Here is a 20,592-nt window from a genome sequence, read left to right on the forward strand (position 1 = left end):
TATGGAGGTTTTTAATTGCTTTTTCTGATATTGGGTTGTTCTTTGGGGTAATTAGTTCTTGGTTTTGAAATAATGATGATGTTTTTTCTATTTGCCCTACTTTTTTTTGAAAAAATTGCTTGCTATCTTTGATTTTATTTTCTAAAAATAATGCTGTGATATTGTTCTATATTTGTTTTTGAAAAAAGTGCATTATTATGTCTGTAAAAATTCATTTATGTGCTATTATGCTACTGATTTTTTTTTTAAATTAGTGTTCTGCATAGATTTAAATTATTTTTGATTTTAAAGTAGTACAAAGAAAGGGCATAAAGCCTAAAGCATTCCAATTTTAAGTTATTATGCTACTAAAATTGTCTCAAGTGTAAGGGGACATGATTTAAATCATGTTCAATGTGTTTAAGATTCAGAATGTGTCAAATATGAGTTTAAGATTCAAATTACCCTTGGATATATAGTTTAGGGTTCAAATTACATACCCAAAATATATTTGTATACATTTTTTAGAGGGAATGAATTAATGGATGTGGGATGGCTACAAGACTTGGATTCTAAATTAAAATTATTCATCATGTATTAATATTTTATCATCTAAAATATAAAATATTTTTAACTATTTCATGTATCTTGTAAAAATATGCAATATTGTTAAATTTGTCCCAACAAAAAAACAACTCAAGATTCTATTTTTGTTCTTATTAATTAAATAAATGTAATTATTATAAAACCTCCATTTTTTTCATGGATCAATCTACAAGATCTCTCAGTGAGGGTTAAAAAAAATCACTAGATAATATTAAAAGCACATTGTATTATGAGAGAATGATAAATAGGTCCTAAAAGGATTAATTAATTCAAGTTAAGTTTTAAATGTTAAATTTTAAAAATTTGCAACTTAATCTCTTAATTTTTTAATTCCATTACTATGAATTTACAATTTGTATTTTAAATTTTAATAAAAAAATAAAATTTTTTATTTTTCAACTATATTAAAATTTAAAAAATAAATTATAAATTTATCATAACGCACTTACAAAATTAAAAGATGAACTTAAAATTTTTAAAATTTAATACTTAAAATTTAACTTAAATTAATTAATTATTTTAAAATCCCTTCGTCATTCTCCCTTATATTTTATAGACCAATAACATATTTTAGAAGACACTATAATTAGAACTCGAGGCAAATTTGCAGTTAACTAAGTTGTGTGTCCTACCATGCTCACGTGCATTATCTTTTCTGCTTTAATTTGATTGGAAATGTTTAAATATAATTTTTTTTTGGTGAGTTGTTTAAATATAATTTTTAGTGCTGTACCCTTTGGAAGCCAAGTCAATTCAAACCGTACATTTTTTTTTTTTCTGAATTAATAAACAATTGCTTTATAGTTTGTTTTCTGCAAAGTCTTCTTCGGCCACAAAAAGGGAAAAGGAGAAAGAGTGAGGAACAGAAAAGTCCACACTACCAATAATGCAACAGATGACTAACTATTACTTATCCAATTGCAGTGTTTAGCGAATTAGCCAAAAGAAATTATATATATATATATATATATATATATATATGCATGTATGTAGAGAGAGAGAGAGAGAATTGTAGTACAGTTCTCTCAGCTTGACCTGATAGCCCTACGCACACACGCACACATAGATGATACATACGTACGTACGTACGTACAAAGAAAATGGTTTTTAAGTGATCGTTAAATGGAAGCTAGAGATCGTGTTTCGCTGTTCGTAAGTGTAATTCTCTAAGGAAAATAACATTTATGCTTTTATTTCAATAAAGATAACCTGCAGCACATCAAAAGCCAAATTCTTGTTAGTGCTATGAAGAATGCACAATAATGGCCACATGAATAAATAAATAAATATATTAATTCCAACAAGGTAGAAAATAGAAGCAGTATCTTTTATTATTATTATTATTTCACAAAATGAATGGATTGTATATTTCTTAGTTAAAAACCTATTCAAAATTTAATTTAAATTATTTTGCAGAATTGAAACCTTCCACTATGCTAAAACACAGCAACCAAGGTCTATATTCAATTCAGACCGTCAGCATCAAATGTAGACGGTTCAAATTACATTAAACAAACCTATCTGACATATTTGAAATTTTAATATTTTTATTATTTCAAAAATTTAAAACACATGATAAAAATAACATTATTGTAATTTACAAAACAATGCTCAAGTCTAAACATAATTAAAACTTCAGACAATCCAAATTTGTCAGAGCAGTAAACAGTAAAACACAATTAATGCTAGCTATCCCACAATAGTCCAACATTTATTTAGAGGCTTGATTCAACTCATTTTAAATATATGAAAATTGATTTAATTCTTGCTTTTGCATGGATGAAATATTAATCATGGGCCTTACAACAAAGTAGATAAGCTAATTAATTACCCAAGCCTGAGAAATATATCAGAACTATCACAGTCTTGAGGAGGATTAATGTCAGATGAACTGCAAATGATGATGGACTCAGAAGACTGCCCTTGTTCATGCACAAGGCTCTGTACATATAAAGCTCTAGTGTATCTGTGTTACAAGACTTTCATTTCATAACATCTGAAAAAAGAGGCAATAATTTAGAGGATAAGAGTTTGAAAATCTGTGATCACCTGCTTCGTTCTTTGGTTTTCTTCCTTCAGTTGGATTCCCTGTACATGAAAGTCAAACATATTGCAGCAGCAAAGGTGACTGAGAGTGTACGCGGAACATTGCTAGTGTCATAAAAAGCATCACTTGGGTTTTTCTTGAAATCCATTATGTATTAGTGAAATCATATGCATTAGTCTGTTAGGATATGGATCTGAATCTTCTCATCATGGGAAATTTTTAAATTATATATAATGTCATGTGTGAAGAGAAGAGTAAGAATCAAATCTCTTGTAATAACCCGTGTTGTGGAATGTACTACTCAAACAGGGATTCTCAGATAACTGATCATTCAAGTATGAACATAAGTGGATCTTTGTGTGTATTACGTTTCATTCGCTACATAATATAAGACACTTTTTTTTTTTTTGTTGGAAGAATCATATTAAAAAATATAAGGTGCATTGAATCCTTTAAGGTGTAATTAATAAGGTTTTTTTTCAAGGGTTGTTTAATTGAGCCAACTTATTAAATAAATAAGAGTAAACGTAGAAAGAATGTGTCATTTTACATACCATTAATTAATTTAATGGAGAGTATAAATGAGTTAAGTGTCTTATAACGAAGATTATAAAAAGAGTGGCATATGCATTATTTTCACATACATTAATTGAGTTTCCTAATTCCATATTCTTTTGTGCATTTCACATCCATTAATTTGTGTGCCAGCACCTCACTGATTGAGAAGATTCAGATATTGTTTTGTGACTAATTAAATAGAGGCTACATTCACAAAAATGAAGTTATATCTCTAGTCCAATCAAAAGAAGGATGTCTTGCGTTTTAATAGTTTAGGTATTGATTGTCTTTTCTTAGGAGGGGAAAGTACCAAATTTATTTAAGAAATTAGAAATGGTGATCCCAAGAAAACAAATGAATGTAATATTCAGTCAACTCTCTCTATTTTCATGTTTTCCTTAGTTGGGCTAATCACTAACCCCTGTTTGTTTGGAAGGAAATGAAAAGGAGGGAAGAGAAATTCTAAGGAATTCGTTTCAAAAGAAATGGATAGGTGGGGTTATAAAATTTTGAGAATTTTGTAAATTAAAAGAGTAAGAAAAATTAATTAAATATTTTAACCCCACTTCTCCATTTTGTTAAAAATCAAACTCATTAGAACCTCACATTCCCTCCATTTCCCTCCAACCAAATAGATATATGAGAACAAGGGAAATGAATGTAATTGCTACTGTATAGATAGACTAAAAGAGTAAAGTCAAGAAGTTTTTTAATCACTCTTCAATGGTTTTGTTTCCTCCAATTTTAGAAAGCATAAAAAGTTCTTAAAATAAGTTTTAACACTGGTCTTTTAACCGGTGTAGAAAGTCTGCAGTCAAAACTTTCTACATTGCCTCTTTCTACATCAGTTTTGGTACCAATGTAAAAAGTCATTTTTAACTTGTATAAATAGTACTCTTTGTAGTAAAGATGTACCTTTTGCAATACTGTGAAAGACCCTTTTTAGGTTTGGAACAACTTCAAGTCTAAAATGGATTGAACAGACTTCAGTAAAATTCACATAAAAGTTTTTCCTGCTTCTGGAAGTATAATAAGTTATGTAATGAGATTTCCTTTTACAAGCTACTGTAACCATCAATATTTAGACACACACAAAGGATTAAGTGGTTATCAGTTGATAAAAATTGAATAAATTCACATAACATTCTTTGGCGCGCGCGCACATATGTAGCAGATCCTAAAATTCCAAGTTCGGTGTAGCATTTACCTTTCTCTTAAGTGCATTGATTTGTTTTAAGATTCTTTCATCCTGAAACAATAATCATAGTAAATATGTTAACTCAACAGCTTGAATGCAATGATTACACAAAATCACAGCTCATAAAGGTATAGGATGAGGAAGAAATCAAACCAATTTCTTCACACAGTGGAAGATGACTAGCAGTAATAATCACTAAACTAGATTTTTTTTTTTTGGTTTCATGGTAATGGCATTGCTTTTTTTTTAATGTAAAAATATAGATTTTTAAAATAGAAAATGTGCACATCAGGTAGATTCTACATCAGCAATAATGTAGGTTTAAGGTAATCTACTGAATCTTGTGAAAGAACATTAAAAGATATTATAGAAAAAAAAAAGTCATGGGGCAAAATGTAGGAAGCCACATTGTTCATAACATAGCTTGTGAACAAGGTGAGGTAAGTTCTACAAATTTACAAGATACAGTGGCTACTGATTCATGATTGATGAAAAGATATTATATTTCTTCTACATTCAATTCCTAAAGTAAATGAAGAATGAAATTAATAGCATAAAGGAATCCTAACACTCTTAAAGTTTGGGCCTTTAGGGCTGTTTGGTCCACAGGAAATATGAAAAAGGAATGATTAATAACCGTAAATTTATTTGGTATGACACTGAAAATGGAAAAAATTTATTTTTGATATTTAAATAAAAAAATCAAACCAATCAAAATGCCCACAAGGGGGAAAAATCTCCATCATAGATCCACAGATGAAGGGTATTAGTGGAAATAGTGCGATTTTATGGAGGATTGATCACGCTTTTATGGAGAATCATCCTTCCACAAGTCTGGTAACGAGTCTTTTCATAGGATTAGGATTCATACAACAAAAAAAATATAAAACACGCCATTTTTTGGGAATGCAATCGAGATTTGGGAGTTCAACAATTCAATCAAACAAACCCTTACTGAAGTTCATAAACTTCTCTGCAGAATACTAGTATAACACACTTTCCTTTCTTTGTATATACAAATACAAACTTTATACTCCCTACATTCAAAAAATACAAGGAATTTTTTCTGATTTTATATTTTTAAAAATAAAATACATTTTTTTAATTTTTCAATGTGTAATTAATGACTTTCTTTTCCAAAAGTACCCTTAATAAAAGAATCACTAAACCATTCCTTCACCTTTAAGTAATAGACCCTTTTAAATAAAGAAAATATGAAAAGATAATATCAATTTAAGGATAATTAAGTAACTTATCAATAGCATAATTTAATTAAAAATATCTTATATTTTTAAACGGAAGGAGTATGACAAAGTATTATTCCTCTTGTCCCAAAATGCAAGTTATTTTAATTTTAATTATTTTACCCAAACCAATAAAGTTGGTTGAAGTTAATTAATTGAACATCTTGAACTTTTCAAAAGTTACTTGAACATTCCGAAGTAACCCTTATTAAAATATAATCTCATATTAATGATATATCTCTTTTAAAATCTCTCACGGGGAAAATTTGAAAAGACAACATTTAATGCCATAAAATGACTTACATTTCGAGTATCCCAAATCTTCTAAAACGTGACTTAAATTTTGGGATGCAGATGTTAGAATTTTGCTTAGAACTTGACAAACTTTTAGAGAGGATGAAGATTGAAGCACAAAAAGGATTAAATCGAAACCTTTGTTTTTGAAACACGGGACAAGTCCCTTTCAAGTCTTTCCTCTAGGGTCTGCAATTCTTCAAGTGTGCATCCTTGAAGCTCTTCCTCATTCAGCTGCCTGTTGAATTAATTTATAGTGCAAATCATCATTTGTCTTAGGAACATAATAATCTTGTGAACATTCATGCATGGTATGCATAGTATAAAGTTGTATACCTCAATTCACGAGTCTTTTCTGCTACTCCTGCCTTGTGCAGCTCGTTCTCATCACCTTTAAGATTGTGCCTATTTCAAAAAAAAAAAAAAAACCAAAGGAAAGATACCAAAAGACTTGAGAAGATTAGCGTATCGTGATTTAATATCAATTATTTCATATGTTATCATAAATTGATTTCAACATTATGTCACCCATCAAAGCAATGCCCTTTTTGGTTCTTCTGTGGAGCTAATTCAGGACCTAGGGTTTTTTGTAGGGCAATTCAGTTTCACTTTTGTTCGTAAGATTAGCCCCTATTATCCTGGAACCTGATCAAATCTAGAAGGGGAAAAATCTTCAAGATGGGGGCGGAGAAGAAAAAGAAGTTATGGACAACAAATTACAAAGAATCAAGATGGAGGGATAATTATAGGTATGACGAACTTAATTTCTTTAGTGAGTTTAAGTCTTCCAAAGAAGGAGATCCCCCTCTTATTTGAGGCATAATCGGATACTAAATTTGTGCCTCTCTAAGTGAGAATCCAAACTTGAGTTCGCTATATTGTGAAGGACTAACTCCTTCTACTAGACCCACTCCTGTTGGTGAAGCAAATCCTTTTTTTCCCTCTGGTTCATTTGATAATAAGTGTTTGCTTAGTTATTCAGTAGTCAAATCCCATTGTCAATTAAATAAGAAAGAGGGGTGGGGAGGGGGAGCGTGCGCAAGTCATAATTTAGAGAAACTAGCTAGTAGTTAAGTATGTCATCCAAAATAGAAAAGAAAAGAACAAAGTTAAGTAAACAGAGTACCACATATGTTTACTTGCACAAAACATAAGATATGGCATATCGTTGACAGCTAATAAAGTACAACTTTCTATAACTTATATAAATATATTGATGATTGATATTGACTCATTGATTACCTGCACATCAACAGGTGATTTACCTTGTATTTGAATGGCTGAATGTTGATCATACCTTTCAATTACCTGCTGAATACTGAAACCAACAAAAACAGTAACTCATTTGACTGCCTTTATCCATTTTATTCCATGAAATCAATCAATGCAAAAGATCACATAATTAAGAACCGTTTTATATATGTCAAAATAAATAAAGAAATTCTTCAGAATCCCAATGGTTTTTACTCAGCACCTTCAACTGTGCGGATATTAATCATGATTCAATTGCTTCATCAAATCCATAAAAATATTTATTCATTCGTTGACCCTTTAAGTTCTTACTTAACAGAAACAGCAGTATTAAAACACATGCATTGCAATTTAAGGTTAGAAGTAAATAAATAAACAAGAATCATGTAGATTCTAACTAGTGGTCAACTTATAATTCTAACCCTTTGAATTCAATTTATTAAAAGAGGAAGATCATGGAGTTAATGAGAACAGTTACAAAAGCTTCTTATCAACTAGATGAGAAATGCTGCTGTATTAAAGTTATACAATAAAAATCAAAACATATGTTCCTAGGTGGCTACTTTTATAGATCATACAAAGTGAGAGATGCTAAGTGCAGATGCACACATATTGAAAATAATAATAATAATGAGTACTCATACAGTTTCATATTGCATTCTTAAATCAATCGCTATGATATTGTGGAAACTTCTCTCTGCGTCTGAGTGCGCGTGCGTGCGTGCGTGCGTGCGTGTTTGAGAATTAAATATCCCTTTGTACATATATGTGTGTGTATAAGAATGAAATTAAGAGTAGAGATAACATATATATATATATATATATAAGAACCTTGAGTTAGCATAATCAAAGAGCTTGCCAGTGGAAGAGAAGACCAAGAGAGCAATCTCGGCATCACAGAGAATTGAGAGTTCATGTGCCTTCTTGAGGAGACCTTTCCTTCTCTTTGAGAAAGCCACTTGTCTTGCTGTTACACTGTCTATTTTCTTTATCTGTATCTTTCTTCTCGTCATATCCCCTCTTCTTCATCCGTAACACATGGTTATTATATGCTGTAAATTATACAGTCAAAAAATTCCATATACATATACATACACATACATATATATATCAGCAGAATCAAAGTGGGGGTAACACCGTACCTGAACTGGTTAATAGAGAGGGTATTATAAATACAGTAAATCCAGTGGTTTCACATCACATAGAGAAAGATCTACAATGTATTATTATTACTACGACTGCTATTCTTCACAAAATCCAAGTATCCCACCAAGAACCGACGGTTCAGAGATGAGAATCGGGAAAGAAGTGAGAAAATGTTGCTTTTGTTGATAAACATATAAACTACAGAAAGATTAGTGATCTTGGAAGAATAACAAGAAACAATTGAAAAAAGTCCAATAAATCGAGCTAAGGAAGAATTTCCGACTCAACAATATCTTTGCCACCAAATTAGGAAAGAGAAACTCAGCTATGAGTAGATGAAAAACGGAAAGCGAGAAAAGAAAAGAAAAATAATCGAGCGTTTCGAAATGAACCTCAAACCAAAAGTTACTGAGAGAGAAGAACAAAAAACAAATAAAAACTCCAGATAAAGCATTTTCAGAAGAAAGAAAGTGAAACCGAAGCTCCAGAAAATAAGGAATCCAACCTGGTAGATATTGAAGAGACTTGTGTTATGAATTTCGCAGACTTCTCCTCCTCTCTTGTTCTTCAGCCTTCGTGGTTCGTACGTTAATGGCTTTTCTAAGGAAATTAAAATATATGCTTTTTTGCCGGTTTTGGCCAAGTTGATGTTTCCTATTTTAATTTCATATTCTTCCTTTTTCTGTTCTCTGACATTTAATAGTGGCCACAGTGAGGAAGGATGTGAACTTAAAATAGTGGCTGCAGAGAACTTAAAAAGGGAAAGTAAAGGGTCTGTTTTCTGATTAGAGAACTTTTGTTTTTATTTATTTCTTTCCACCAAAAAGGAGTTTGAAAAGAATTATTTAATTTTTATTTAAAGGCCTAAATGGTAATTTAGACCTTAAATTATAATTAGGCCTTAGATTATCCATTCAGAAGCAATTTAAACTCTAAACTTATGTTTAATATATTTTAAACTCTAAATAATTAAATTTAAATAATTTTATTTAACCATTAAATTGGCATAAATGTCTGTTATTTTTTAAAATGAGACTAGATGTATGATATTCATGCTTCTCCTTGCCATTTCACTCATCATCTTCCTTCTCCATCGCCTAAAATCCTACCCCAACTTTATGGAGGAAACATGAGCAGGCCAACATTGACAACACCTAAATTCAGAGGAGTTCCAAGAGTTTCAGATACAAAGAGCTAGAAGGGGCAACGGAGGGATTCACTAAAGAAAATGTAATTAGCAATGGAGGATTTGGTTTGGTATATAAGGGAGTGCTCAGTGATGGCACTCTGACAGCCATTGGGTTGTTGCACAAAGAGCAAGGAAGAGGAATAGTGTAATTTGACAAGGGTAAAAATTGCATATCCGATTCCAATTTTTTTTTCAAAAAAAAGTAACGAGCATCTATGCCAACTTGACCTCATGGAGAACTTGCTTTAAGTTAGTTATTCAGAGTTAAAATGTATTAAATATAAGTTTTAGGTTTAAACTACTCCTGAATTTATAATTCATTGTTCAAATTATCATTTAACCTTATTTAAATATTTTTTATTAAAAAAATGCTTTTTGTGTGTTTGTTACTTTTTCGTGTTTCCTCATATTCCTTGATTGTGATGGGAGAGGCTCCTTATTGTACGTGAAAGCCAATGTAAAATATAAGAAAAATTCAGTTTCATCAATTATTATTAATATAATAATTCCTTCATTAGGATGTGTTAGGTAAGGTGATGAACATTTGGCTGCCTGCTACGTTGGGACTTTAGCCAACAATGGGAGAAGCAAGGAGAGATGAAGATGGGTTGTAATTAGCATGGTATTGAAAACCGGACCGGACCGGCCGGGTCAACCCGGAAACCGGTGAACCGGTCCCCTGTCCGGTCTGGGTTTGCACTTAACCCGGTGAGGGAGTGAACCGGTGTAACCCGGTCAACCCGGGTTCAACCCGGTATAACCCGGATAACCCGGTGGGTTGACTGGGTTAACCGGGTTAATATTTTTTCAGACTTTTACCCCAAAACGACGTCGTTTTTGATTTTTTTTTCATTTTTAATTTTTCAAAGCTCTGAGTTCGGAAAAAAATAACAAAAAAAAGTAAAATTAAAGTCAAAAAATAAAAAATTAGAGATAGAGCATGCTAAGTCCAAAAATATAGTATTTTATTATTGTTAGACTTTTGAGTGGTTGGATTTGGTTGAATGTTTTTATAATTAATGTCTTTTTATTTAAATTGTATTATTTTAATCATGACCGGTTTGCCACCGGTTCAACCCCCGGTTCAACCCTGATTGAACCACTAACCCGTGACCCAGTGCCATGACCGGTTTAATGACCGGTCCGGTTTTACGTACCTTGGTAATTAGTGTTCTCTTGATTCCATAACTCCATTCGGATGTTTTTATCATCATCATAAAAAGAGGGTGAGTCAATTTTTTATTATTATATTAATTTTCATGCATTTATTAGAAGTATATAGGATAAAATTGAATTTTACATACATTAAGAAATTTGAATTAAGATGTATAATTAATTTATGTAAGAGATAAATGAAAAATAAAAATCATTATATAAGGATATAATGGAAATTAGTTATTATCTCACCTCCCTTACCTATCCTAACCAAACAAAAGATCATTGAAGATTTTCACTCTAACAAAACAAAACAAAGTAATATAAAAACCCTCTCCTCCCCTCTTTATTAGCAAGCAGACTTAAGCAATAGAAAAGTAGTTTGGGTATTTAAATTTATAGGCTAAAATATATTTTTGATTTTCCAACTTTATATATCTTTTTAGTCATTAATCCCAATACTGTTACTTTGAAATGATTTTTTTATGTCAAACATTATTTTTTTTTAAAAAATCAAATTTAATATATTAACATTTAAAAATATTTTGTCAATATTTTAAATTTTAATGTAAAAGATTTTTTTCATAAAATTAACGATGTTAGGATTAAACGACTGAAAAGATATTTTATAAAATTAAAATATCAAAATAAATCTTATATTAAGTTAAAGGATTAAAAATATAATTTAGCCAAATTTATATATTTCAAGTATTTCAAGTTAGCTTCCAATAAAACCGAGACATGGTGGTGTTCCCACTGTGAAATTAAATAAACTAGGTAAATTCATATAAAACAAAATACATCTAGTAGATATGTGAATTTCGAGTATATGAGGGGGCAAAAAAAAAAAAGCAAAAAGTTTAACTTGTCACAAGTGGTAATTTATCAATAATACAGTTAATTTGTAAATTTTATATAATCAATATATTAATATATAATTTAAAATTTAAAAGAATCATACTATTTATAAAATTTAAATCATGCAACTTATTTCAAACTTTATAAGAATACATTATTAAAAAAATACCCTCGTTAAATTCCATTTTAGCAAGGGACAAATTATTAAAAAAAAAGATTCACTAAATTTAAATAGGGTTCATTTGTTCCTTGCTAATTAGCGAGGAATTTAGAGGGAGATTCAGTCCCCCATTAATTTTTAGCGAGGATTCAAAATTTGATAACTTTAGTGAAATATTAGCATTAATAACTTCGCTAATCCCTCACTAAATATGTGTATACTTAAAAATGATGATACAACATCATTCGCCATGTGCGCTTCAAATCATGACATGTCACTAACAATCTTATACCTCATCAACTGCATTGTTATTGACCATTTTATGCCTCGTATGCGACAACTCATGGCAATTCACATTGCGCCATGTTACTTGCTCCTTATTATATCATATATTTATTATGTTTATACTAAAGCTAAGACTTGAATCCTTGATTTCATACCTTCTAAGCCTTGTGCTCTCCTTCTTTACCAGTTGAACTGAAAAGCACTTATAATTATTATATGAGAAATTAAATATATATTATTTAACTTTATAAATATATCAAATAATATATTACAAAAATACAAACATATATACATATTAAATTTTATTTTCAATTATTACAATGTTAAACATATTTATCTTTTATTTAAATTATTATTTATATTGTATTTTTAATAAAATATTATTTTTCAATGAAAATAAACTTAAAATAAATAAAATATTAAATATTAAATAATTTTATTATGAATATTTTAGTTAATTTTTAAATTTAATTTTTATTTTTAAATAAACATAATTAAATATATAATTAAAAGTCATCACCAAAGGTTAAATTTTTTTTGCATTAATTAGTTAGGGATAAAATCTCTCACTAATTATCTTATTTTTTTAAGAATATATATACGTAAGAGGCATGGCTCCAGATAATTATTGATAGAGGAAATTATCTTAAAAGACAATAATTTAAGTAGTACTGGCCAAAAAATATTTTGAGTAGGGCAGTATGGAGCATTTCTTTTTTAGGAACTGCAATGTGAGTATTTTTATTATAAATTACATGTTAAATTTTATATCAAAATTATTTTAATTTCAGGAGCAAAGTTTCCCATGCAGAAAATTGGAAAGATGAAATGTAGAGTATTAGTGAAGGGTATATATGAAAAATGGAATCAATTTTTAGACATTAATTAATTTAATCATTTTTTTGACATGTGTCCATGAGTATAATTAAGGATAGAGAGAGTATAACTCTCGATGTGTGTGCAAGTTTGAAGCAAAAACATGTAGTGGTATTATGCTATGTAGGATTAAAATATTTGTAGAATGACAAATGATGGTACTAATACTAAAAGTATGAACGCGTTGGCCAAAAAAATAATAGAGAGAGAAGTATGAATACACCATGTAATTATTTTATGTTAAGTTTTCACATTTTAGAAACATTAAATGATTTTTTTATGGAAAGACTCAATGTTATATTTTTACACGAGTTAAGTGCTTGAGTAAAAGATGATTATTTTGATACTTTTAAATAAAATTTACTGCTACTAAAACAAAAATGAATATAACCATAAGCTGACAATTAATTTCATGTTTAAATAGAGATTTAGAAAGAGAGGAGAGAATATTCATAAAGTGAGAAAAGAGATTATTCTCATTTTTACTGTGTTGAATACAACTGAAATATCCCCTATTTATAGGCACAGATGTAATCAACTATCATAAATAAAATATAAAATAATAATAATTAAAAGATATTGGAATAACCTAAAAATATCAAAGTAACTGAAAGATATAGACATTCATATAATATATTAAATTTCATAACTCTCCCTCTTGAATGTCCATAAAAGGTATTGTGTCTTATTAAAACTTTTAGAGAAAACCCAATGAAACAACATCCTAGTGAAGGAAAAAAAAAAAGTATACAATATACTTTTGACATTGCCCTATTAAACACCTTGCCATGAAAAATCCAATGAAAAAAAAATATGATCAAAGAAACAAGAGTACAATATATATAAGCTTCCCCTCATGACTAGATCAGTTAATATTCTTAAACTTGTGAACTCCAATGTTGTATATAAAGTTCTCAAAAGTTGAAGTAGTGAGTGCTTTGATCAACAAATATGCTAAATTATTACTGGAAAGAATTTGTTGAATTTAGATTTGTTTTAGTTTTCTGAATATTATGTGTGAAGAAGAATTTTGGTGAGATATGCTTTATTCTATCTCCTTTAATATATCATTCTTTCGACTGAGCAACACATGTTGAATTATTTTCACATATGATTGGTGGGATGATTTTTCAAAAGAAAGACCATAGGTGCTTTGAATGTGATAGACCACATATCTTAACCAGATGCATTCTCGGCTTTCTTCATGCATTGCTAAATTTTTTGTGTGCTTAGAAGATGCGGCTGCTATAATCTATTTCATAAATCACCATAAAATAGTAGTGCTACCATAAGTAAACAAGTAGCCCCTTTGAGATTGACCATTATAAGCATCTGATATGAATCCTACATTTACGTAACCCATTAAATACTGTTTGATTTTATTAGAATATAATAAAACCATATCCTTAGTACCTCAAGTAACCTAGAATATGTTTAACTCCATTCCAATCTTTTTGTGTTCATGAAAAACTATATATTGCTAATAGATTAACAACAAATCATATATCAAGTCTTGTATGATAAGCAAGATACATTAGTATTCCAATAGCATTAAGATATGGTAATTTTGGAGCAAGTAGTTCTTAATCATTTTCTTGAAGCTTAAAAGGATCTTTGTTCTTCTCCAAAGATCTAGTAGTCGTTGGAGTGCTTAAATGATGTGTTTAGTCCATATAAAATTGCTTATAGACCCTGTTTTACGTATGCTTCTTGGTACACAAAAATTTCACCATTTAAATATTCAATTTGTAATTCAAGAAAAAATTTTGTCCTTCTCAAGTTTTTTACCTCAAATTCTTGCTTTAAGTGTAATGATTCAGGAAAATAATGTAAAAAAAAATCTAAAATTAGATAAGTTAAGGTATTTGTATTATTTTTGGTATAAATTTATTAAAATATTCTAATAGTTTAGTGGTAACTACTATTTATGTTTATTTTTAGGTCCCATGTTCGAATCCTTATGGTGAAAAAAGGGAGTCTTTATTTTTTTCTCTTGCTTTTGTTTATTTTGTCTAATTTATATGATATTACCATTATGCCAGTTAAAAAAAAAGAGAAATAAAAACAGAGTCGGATATAAATCACACGCATACCCAACTTTTTTTTTCATTTTTTCATTCTCGAATCTTCAAGAACCCAGTGAGAAAGGGAACTTTCTGATCAAACCTCCACCACATTCTCGCCTCCTCCGTTTCAATTGATCACCAGCATGGGTGTCGAGTTCACCATGAGTTCACCGCTGTAAAGATTTCGCTCAAGATCTACCTACTCCATCTCTGTTCAAGCTTCACTGTTGATTCTTTGTTTTCTCTTTCTCGTTGGCGTTGTCTGGATGCTGTGAGTAGAGTTCGTTCCTCTCCCTCTTCCTTCATGCAATAGCATCTTCTCCTTCCTCCACCACTGTGTTATTACTGATGACTGTGCTCCCCTTCCTCCTCTGTTTGTGTGCGTTGTGGCAATGCTCATAGGTAGCCATGGAAGCTTGATTCTGTCCTCTCTCTAGTTTGATTCTGTGCACACGTATGTATTGGTGAGTGAGGTATAAACTCTCCCTTTCTTCCGTTCATCTGCGCATGCGTTCGAGGAAGCAGGAGCTGTTCATTTCCCTCTGTTCTTTGTTCATCCTCCCCTGTTTCTCATTGCAGACATCTTCGCTCCTCTCTCGTTCATGCTGTTGCAGATTCTTTTTCCTTCCTCCTCCTTGTTCGTTCGCCTAGGATCATCTCCTTCTCTGCTCGGTCATGCTGGTTCCAGGTGAGGAGCATCGAGTTTTCTTTTTGCTGGCTGTGTGCGTGTGTGTCTATTTAGTGGAGATAATATTATTTAGTGTGTGAGGTTACTGCTGTGCATGATTATAGAAAGGGAGTAGGTTTCTGAACTAAGCAAAAATATTTGCCTGCTGAAGATGTTGTTTGTGCTTAGAGTATAACTAAATTTATATTAGTCTTGTTGAAGAAATAAACTTGGGATGCCAAATTAAATTTTGTATTGATGCTGTAAGATTGTTGAATAAATTATGGGATGGTATTTGAAGGAAGAAATTACTATTAAAATTTAAAAATTAGTGCCTATAAGATGTTTGACAAAATGCTGGAAAGGATGAATATTGGTGGATGATGGGGAATATATGTGATGATTGTATTATTGATAATTAAATTGTTATGGACGAGAATTATTCTCTATACAAAAAGTTGAAATTAGAAATAAGAGTAGTTTGGAAATAATATTATGAATTAGTAATTCAAGAGCCAATTTGTTATTAAGATATTAGTCATTAGAATGTCTATGAAATGTTTGAAAAATGTTGAAAGTTAAGAGTTATCTGTGTTACTTTCTGATTATTTTAGACTGATGATGATGATGATAAGATCTACAAAAGAAAATAACAATGGTATTTCTTGGGCACTAGGATTTAAAGAGCAAGCATTACTGGAAGAGGATCAGTTAGAAGTAAGTTACTTATTTGAAAAATTTTCAGGTAAGTGGATAGCGTCCCAACTGATATTTCATTAAAATCTCTTTTATTCAAATATTATATTTTTATGCAAATTCTTTTTACGACAACAATGTGATTATGAGATATTTTATTGATTAAATTATATTATTTCATGAAATTATTTCATCAGAATTGATTATTTTAGTTAATCAGTAAATGTAAGTTTGAATTCTAAATGTGGGATTTCAATTTGGAAATTATCGAATTGTTACGGAAAAATGATTCATGTGAGTTCGACATTGAAAAGAAAAATTTGATGGAATGGTGATCAATTTCTCGCATGTTTGAAAATGATTTTAAAAAAAGGAACTTTATATAGAACACTGATTGCTAACGGCAGTTCCGTTAGCCCTTGGCGCGCCATGGTACACCTAGCTAGCAGGGTGTATATAGGAGGTGCTAGCCCCATGCGATGGCCAATGCACGTGGAACGGAGGGATGGTTATTCGTGAGCATTGTACTCACGTTTGTTTCGTGGCTTCAAGCCGCGTTTGGTTAGCATTACCCTTGTGGACTAGGTGTCCATGTTTGTTTCGTGGCTTCGGCTGCGTTTGGTTATTTACTTTCATGGACTGTGTGTCCACGTTTATTAATTGTTCTGATAAGTCCTTATTATATGAATTTGATTATTTGATAATTTTACATCCCATTAGTTTTAAATAGTAAATTATTTATAATTATTAATTTCTTTTATTTGCTTCTTTGCAATCAAGTGATAATATTATTTATTATAAGATTTTAATGGTTCGAGATTTTATTTAAAATTTTATAGAATCATTTTATTTCGAAGTTTACTAAATTTTTATAAAGATCGTTGCCTTTTTAACTGACATAATTGTTTAAATCTTTTGTTATATTCAATTATTTATTGTTGGGACGTTATTCACTGGAAAATTATTTTTGGTCTCAGATGTCCTAGTTGACACCGATTCTCCCGTTGATCCATGAGAACTCATAGATGTGCTGGGTAAAGAACTGATCGAAATTTCCCTTTTTATGTAACTATCAATGCTTATGTATGTTTATTTTGGAGAGGTCTAGTTAGTTGCTCCACATATGCTATGTCTAGGGCTTCTGTTTTGGTATATATGCTGTCTATTTGTTGGAAGAGCTAAGCTCTTGACTGACATGATATTCTGTAATATTTCTGTATTGTAGAGTTTTGGAAGATCCTATTTATAGACGAAGTTTCATCACAAATTTTTACAATTTTTTTAAACTTTATTATGATGACCAATACCAAAAATGTAAAAATATAATATAAATTTTTATTATATTTTAGAAATAAAATGAGTTTAAGATTAGAGGCTTACGGAGATGTGTTATATGATTCACATCCTGTGCCAGTTACCCCTCCATTTTTTGGGGGTGTGACATAAGCAATTCGTATAAAGCTTTGTAGGAGTTCTAATAATATTTATGTCATTAACACAAATGAAGATTATTTTCTTCTCATTTTAAGATCTTTAAGGAAATGCATAGACAAATAATTGGTCATTATTATATCCCTTCTCTATCAATATTTAGTAGGCAATTGTACTACATGTGCCCAATTATTTTAACCATAAAGGGATTTATTTAACTTGATTAAGCATTATTCTTAACAACCTTAATTGTTTGCTTCTAGATATTTGAATCTTTTTAGGATTTTCATGTAAATATCATTATCAAGGGAGCATTTAAATAGAGACGTGTCACAAGTTAGAAACTTCTAAGAGGTTCAGTTTCACATCTCCCACCTCTGTCTCTCTTTCTCCGTTTGCTATTCCACTTTTGTCATCCGTGTTTGAGTCTTTTGCTTTCTCTTTCCTATATGTGCGTTGTCGATTGCTGGAAGTAAGGGAGCTTCACGAGTTGCTTTCCTCTTGGTAGTAATGTGTGATTTGATTATTAAAGTTGAAAAAAGAAAATTTGACTCCCTTGTTACTGTGGCTATACGTGCATGTGGAGGAAGGAGATTTTTTATTTAAATAGTAATTGCAAGTGTAGAAGGAAAGAGATGATGTTGTAGCTTGAAGTTTTATTTAAAATAATTGGATTATTAACTTTGTAAGGGTTAAGGATGCTGAATCTAGAATGAAAAATTTATCTTAGCTTGGTAATTATGCCATAACTATTCAATAAATGATTAGTAGGAGGAGGTATGTTAGTTTAGAAGTAATTGAATTATGAATAGATTTGTAGACTTTTAAAGAAATTTGATTATGAGCTACATGTAGTTATTTGAAGATTGGAGTTTTGCTTGATTGTTGGTAATTATTGGATGTTTTAAAATGAAGAGATAGAAGTAATATACCTTAGGTATTTGGTGGCAAAGATTAAGAGAGCATTGTGTCTCAAGAAGAAAAAAATAATAAGGGATGGCATGGTTAAAACAAGTTGGAGTAGACTAGTGATATGAATAGTCGTTTTGGACTAACTTTGAATTTTGGTTGTGGAATTTGTAAATGATGGGTGTGTGGTTGAGATTATGTAATAAATTAAAAATTTATTAAAATGATTGTTGGTAATTATTGGATGTGTTAAAATGAAGAGATAGAAGTAATGTACCTTAGGTATTTGGTGCAAAGATTAAGAGAGCATTGTGTCTCAAGAAAGAAAAATAATAATAAGGGATTGGCATGGTTAAAAAACGTTGGAGTAGACTAGTGATATGAATAGTATTTGGACACTTTGAATTTTGGTTGTGGAATGTGTAAATGATGGTGTGTGGTTGAGATTATGTAATAAATTAAAAATTTATTAAAATTGTATTTATTTTTATGCTCATAAGAAGATGTGTAGAAGAGTAAGACTCTAACAGGATTAAAAAAGAAGATCTTTGAGAATTGAAACTCGGACAAGTAAGTGAATAGCATCGCTTTTAATTTATTTTATTTTAATAGACTTTATTAAAATATTTACTCTTATGAATTACATTAATTTTGAAAATTATGAAATATTGATTATGCCTTATGCAAGATGGGTATTGAAAATGTAAATTATCTTTCAAATGTGATTATTTTTCTCACATGTTTGAAGCGTGATTATTAAGAGGACTTCGAATAGAACACTGCTACTAACAGCAGTTTGGTTAGCCTGTAGTGCACTGTGGTTAAAAACTAGCTAGTTTATCTCGTGAGCTTTATTCCCACGTTTTTATTCATGGATTTTATACCCACGTTTGATTTTGTGGCCTTAAGCCGCCTTTGATTAGTATTACCCTCGTGGGCTGGATGTCTACGTTTATTTTATGACTTCAGCTGTGTTTGGTTATTTACTCGCGTGAACTGTGTGTCTACGCTTGTCTTTGTGGCATAAACTATGTTTGGTTATTTATCCTTATGGATTATGTGTCTATGTTTGTTAATTGTTTTGTTGAGTTCTCATAATTTTAAATTTTGGTTAATAGGTGTTTTAACATTTCAGTGGTTTTGGTTAGCAAGTATGTTATTTTGATATATGTGTGAATAAATTGTTTCCTTTAAGCATGACAAACTAAATTACTTTCAAATTTTCTCTTATTTTACAGCTATGATTATGATTTACATACTTATAAGTTTATTATATTGAATTATCATCCTTTCAATTAGTTTACATTATTATTTGAGTTTATTAATTAATTCTTTTAAATTTTAATTTGGAAATGCTATTCATTAAAAAAATTTATGTTTGGTCTCAGATTTATTAGCTAACACTGATCCCACCATTAACCTCTGAAGGACAATCCACCTACATTGGGTGAAAATTTTGTTTGCTATTTTTACTTTTTTATGTAAATATTTAAGTAGTATGTATTTTGATTTAGAAGAAAAGACTAATTGCTCCACACATATTGTTATTAAGACTTTATTTTGATATTTGTACTGTTTGTTGGTTAGAAGGAGCTAGCTCCTAACTAATACTGTATTCTGTGAAAATTTTATTGTATAATTTTTGGGAGACCCTATTTATAAGGGAGGTTTTGTCAAAATTTCTACAAAAATATTAAAACTTTTTTATGACAATTAGTATCAGAATTGTAAGAACTTTCATACTATTTGATTCTATTTTTGAAAGAAGAAATAAATTTTTATTTTTAGGCTTATCGGAATGTGCAAAATGGATCACAAATGTGCCAGTCACCCTCTACTTTTGGGGCATGACATAGATCAAATTAAACTTTTGATAAAATAATCTTTCTATTATTGTCATGAGGTAATCTTTCCCACTTTAGTACCTATTAGCCTTTATAAAGCTTTACCCAAAAAAAAAAAAATCTTTGAAAATTC

General features: G+C 30.1%; 1 protein-coding gene across 1 annotated transcript; it reads right to left on the bottom strand.

The window, feature by feature from the left end:
* Positions 1–1,702: 1,702 nt before the first annotated feature.
* LOC129285573 (MADS-box protein JOINTLESS-like) lies at positions 1,703–8,190 on the bottom strand. Its single transcript, XM_054921315.1, has 8 exons — positions 8,009–8,190; positions 7,224–7,244; positions 6,263–6,331; positions 6,065–6,164; positions 4,398–4,439; positions 2,635–2,673; positions 2,417–2,526; positions 1,703–1,794 (listed from the first exon to the last, which is right to left on the bottom strand). Exons 1-8 carry the CDS (start codon positions 8,188–8,190, stop codon positions 1,776–1,778), a joined length of 582 nt encoding a protein of 193 aa, XP_054777290.1. The 3' UTR covers positions 1,703–1,775.
* Between the last annotated feature and the right edge of the window lie 12,402 nt (positions 8,191–20,592).

The sequence above is a fragment of the Prosopis cineraria genome, unplaced genomic scaffold, assembly GCF_029017545.1.
Source record: "Prosopis cineraria cultivar Desert tree isolate PC_DT_omini unplaced genomic scaffold, ASM2901754v1 PC11, whole genome shotgun sequence".
NCBI classification, from domain to species: Eukaryota; Viridiplantae; Streptophyta; class Magnoliopsida; order Fabales; family Fabaceae; genus Prosopis; species Prosopis cineraria.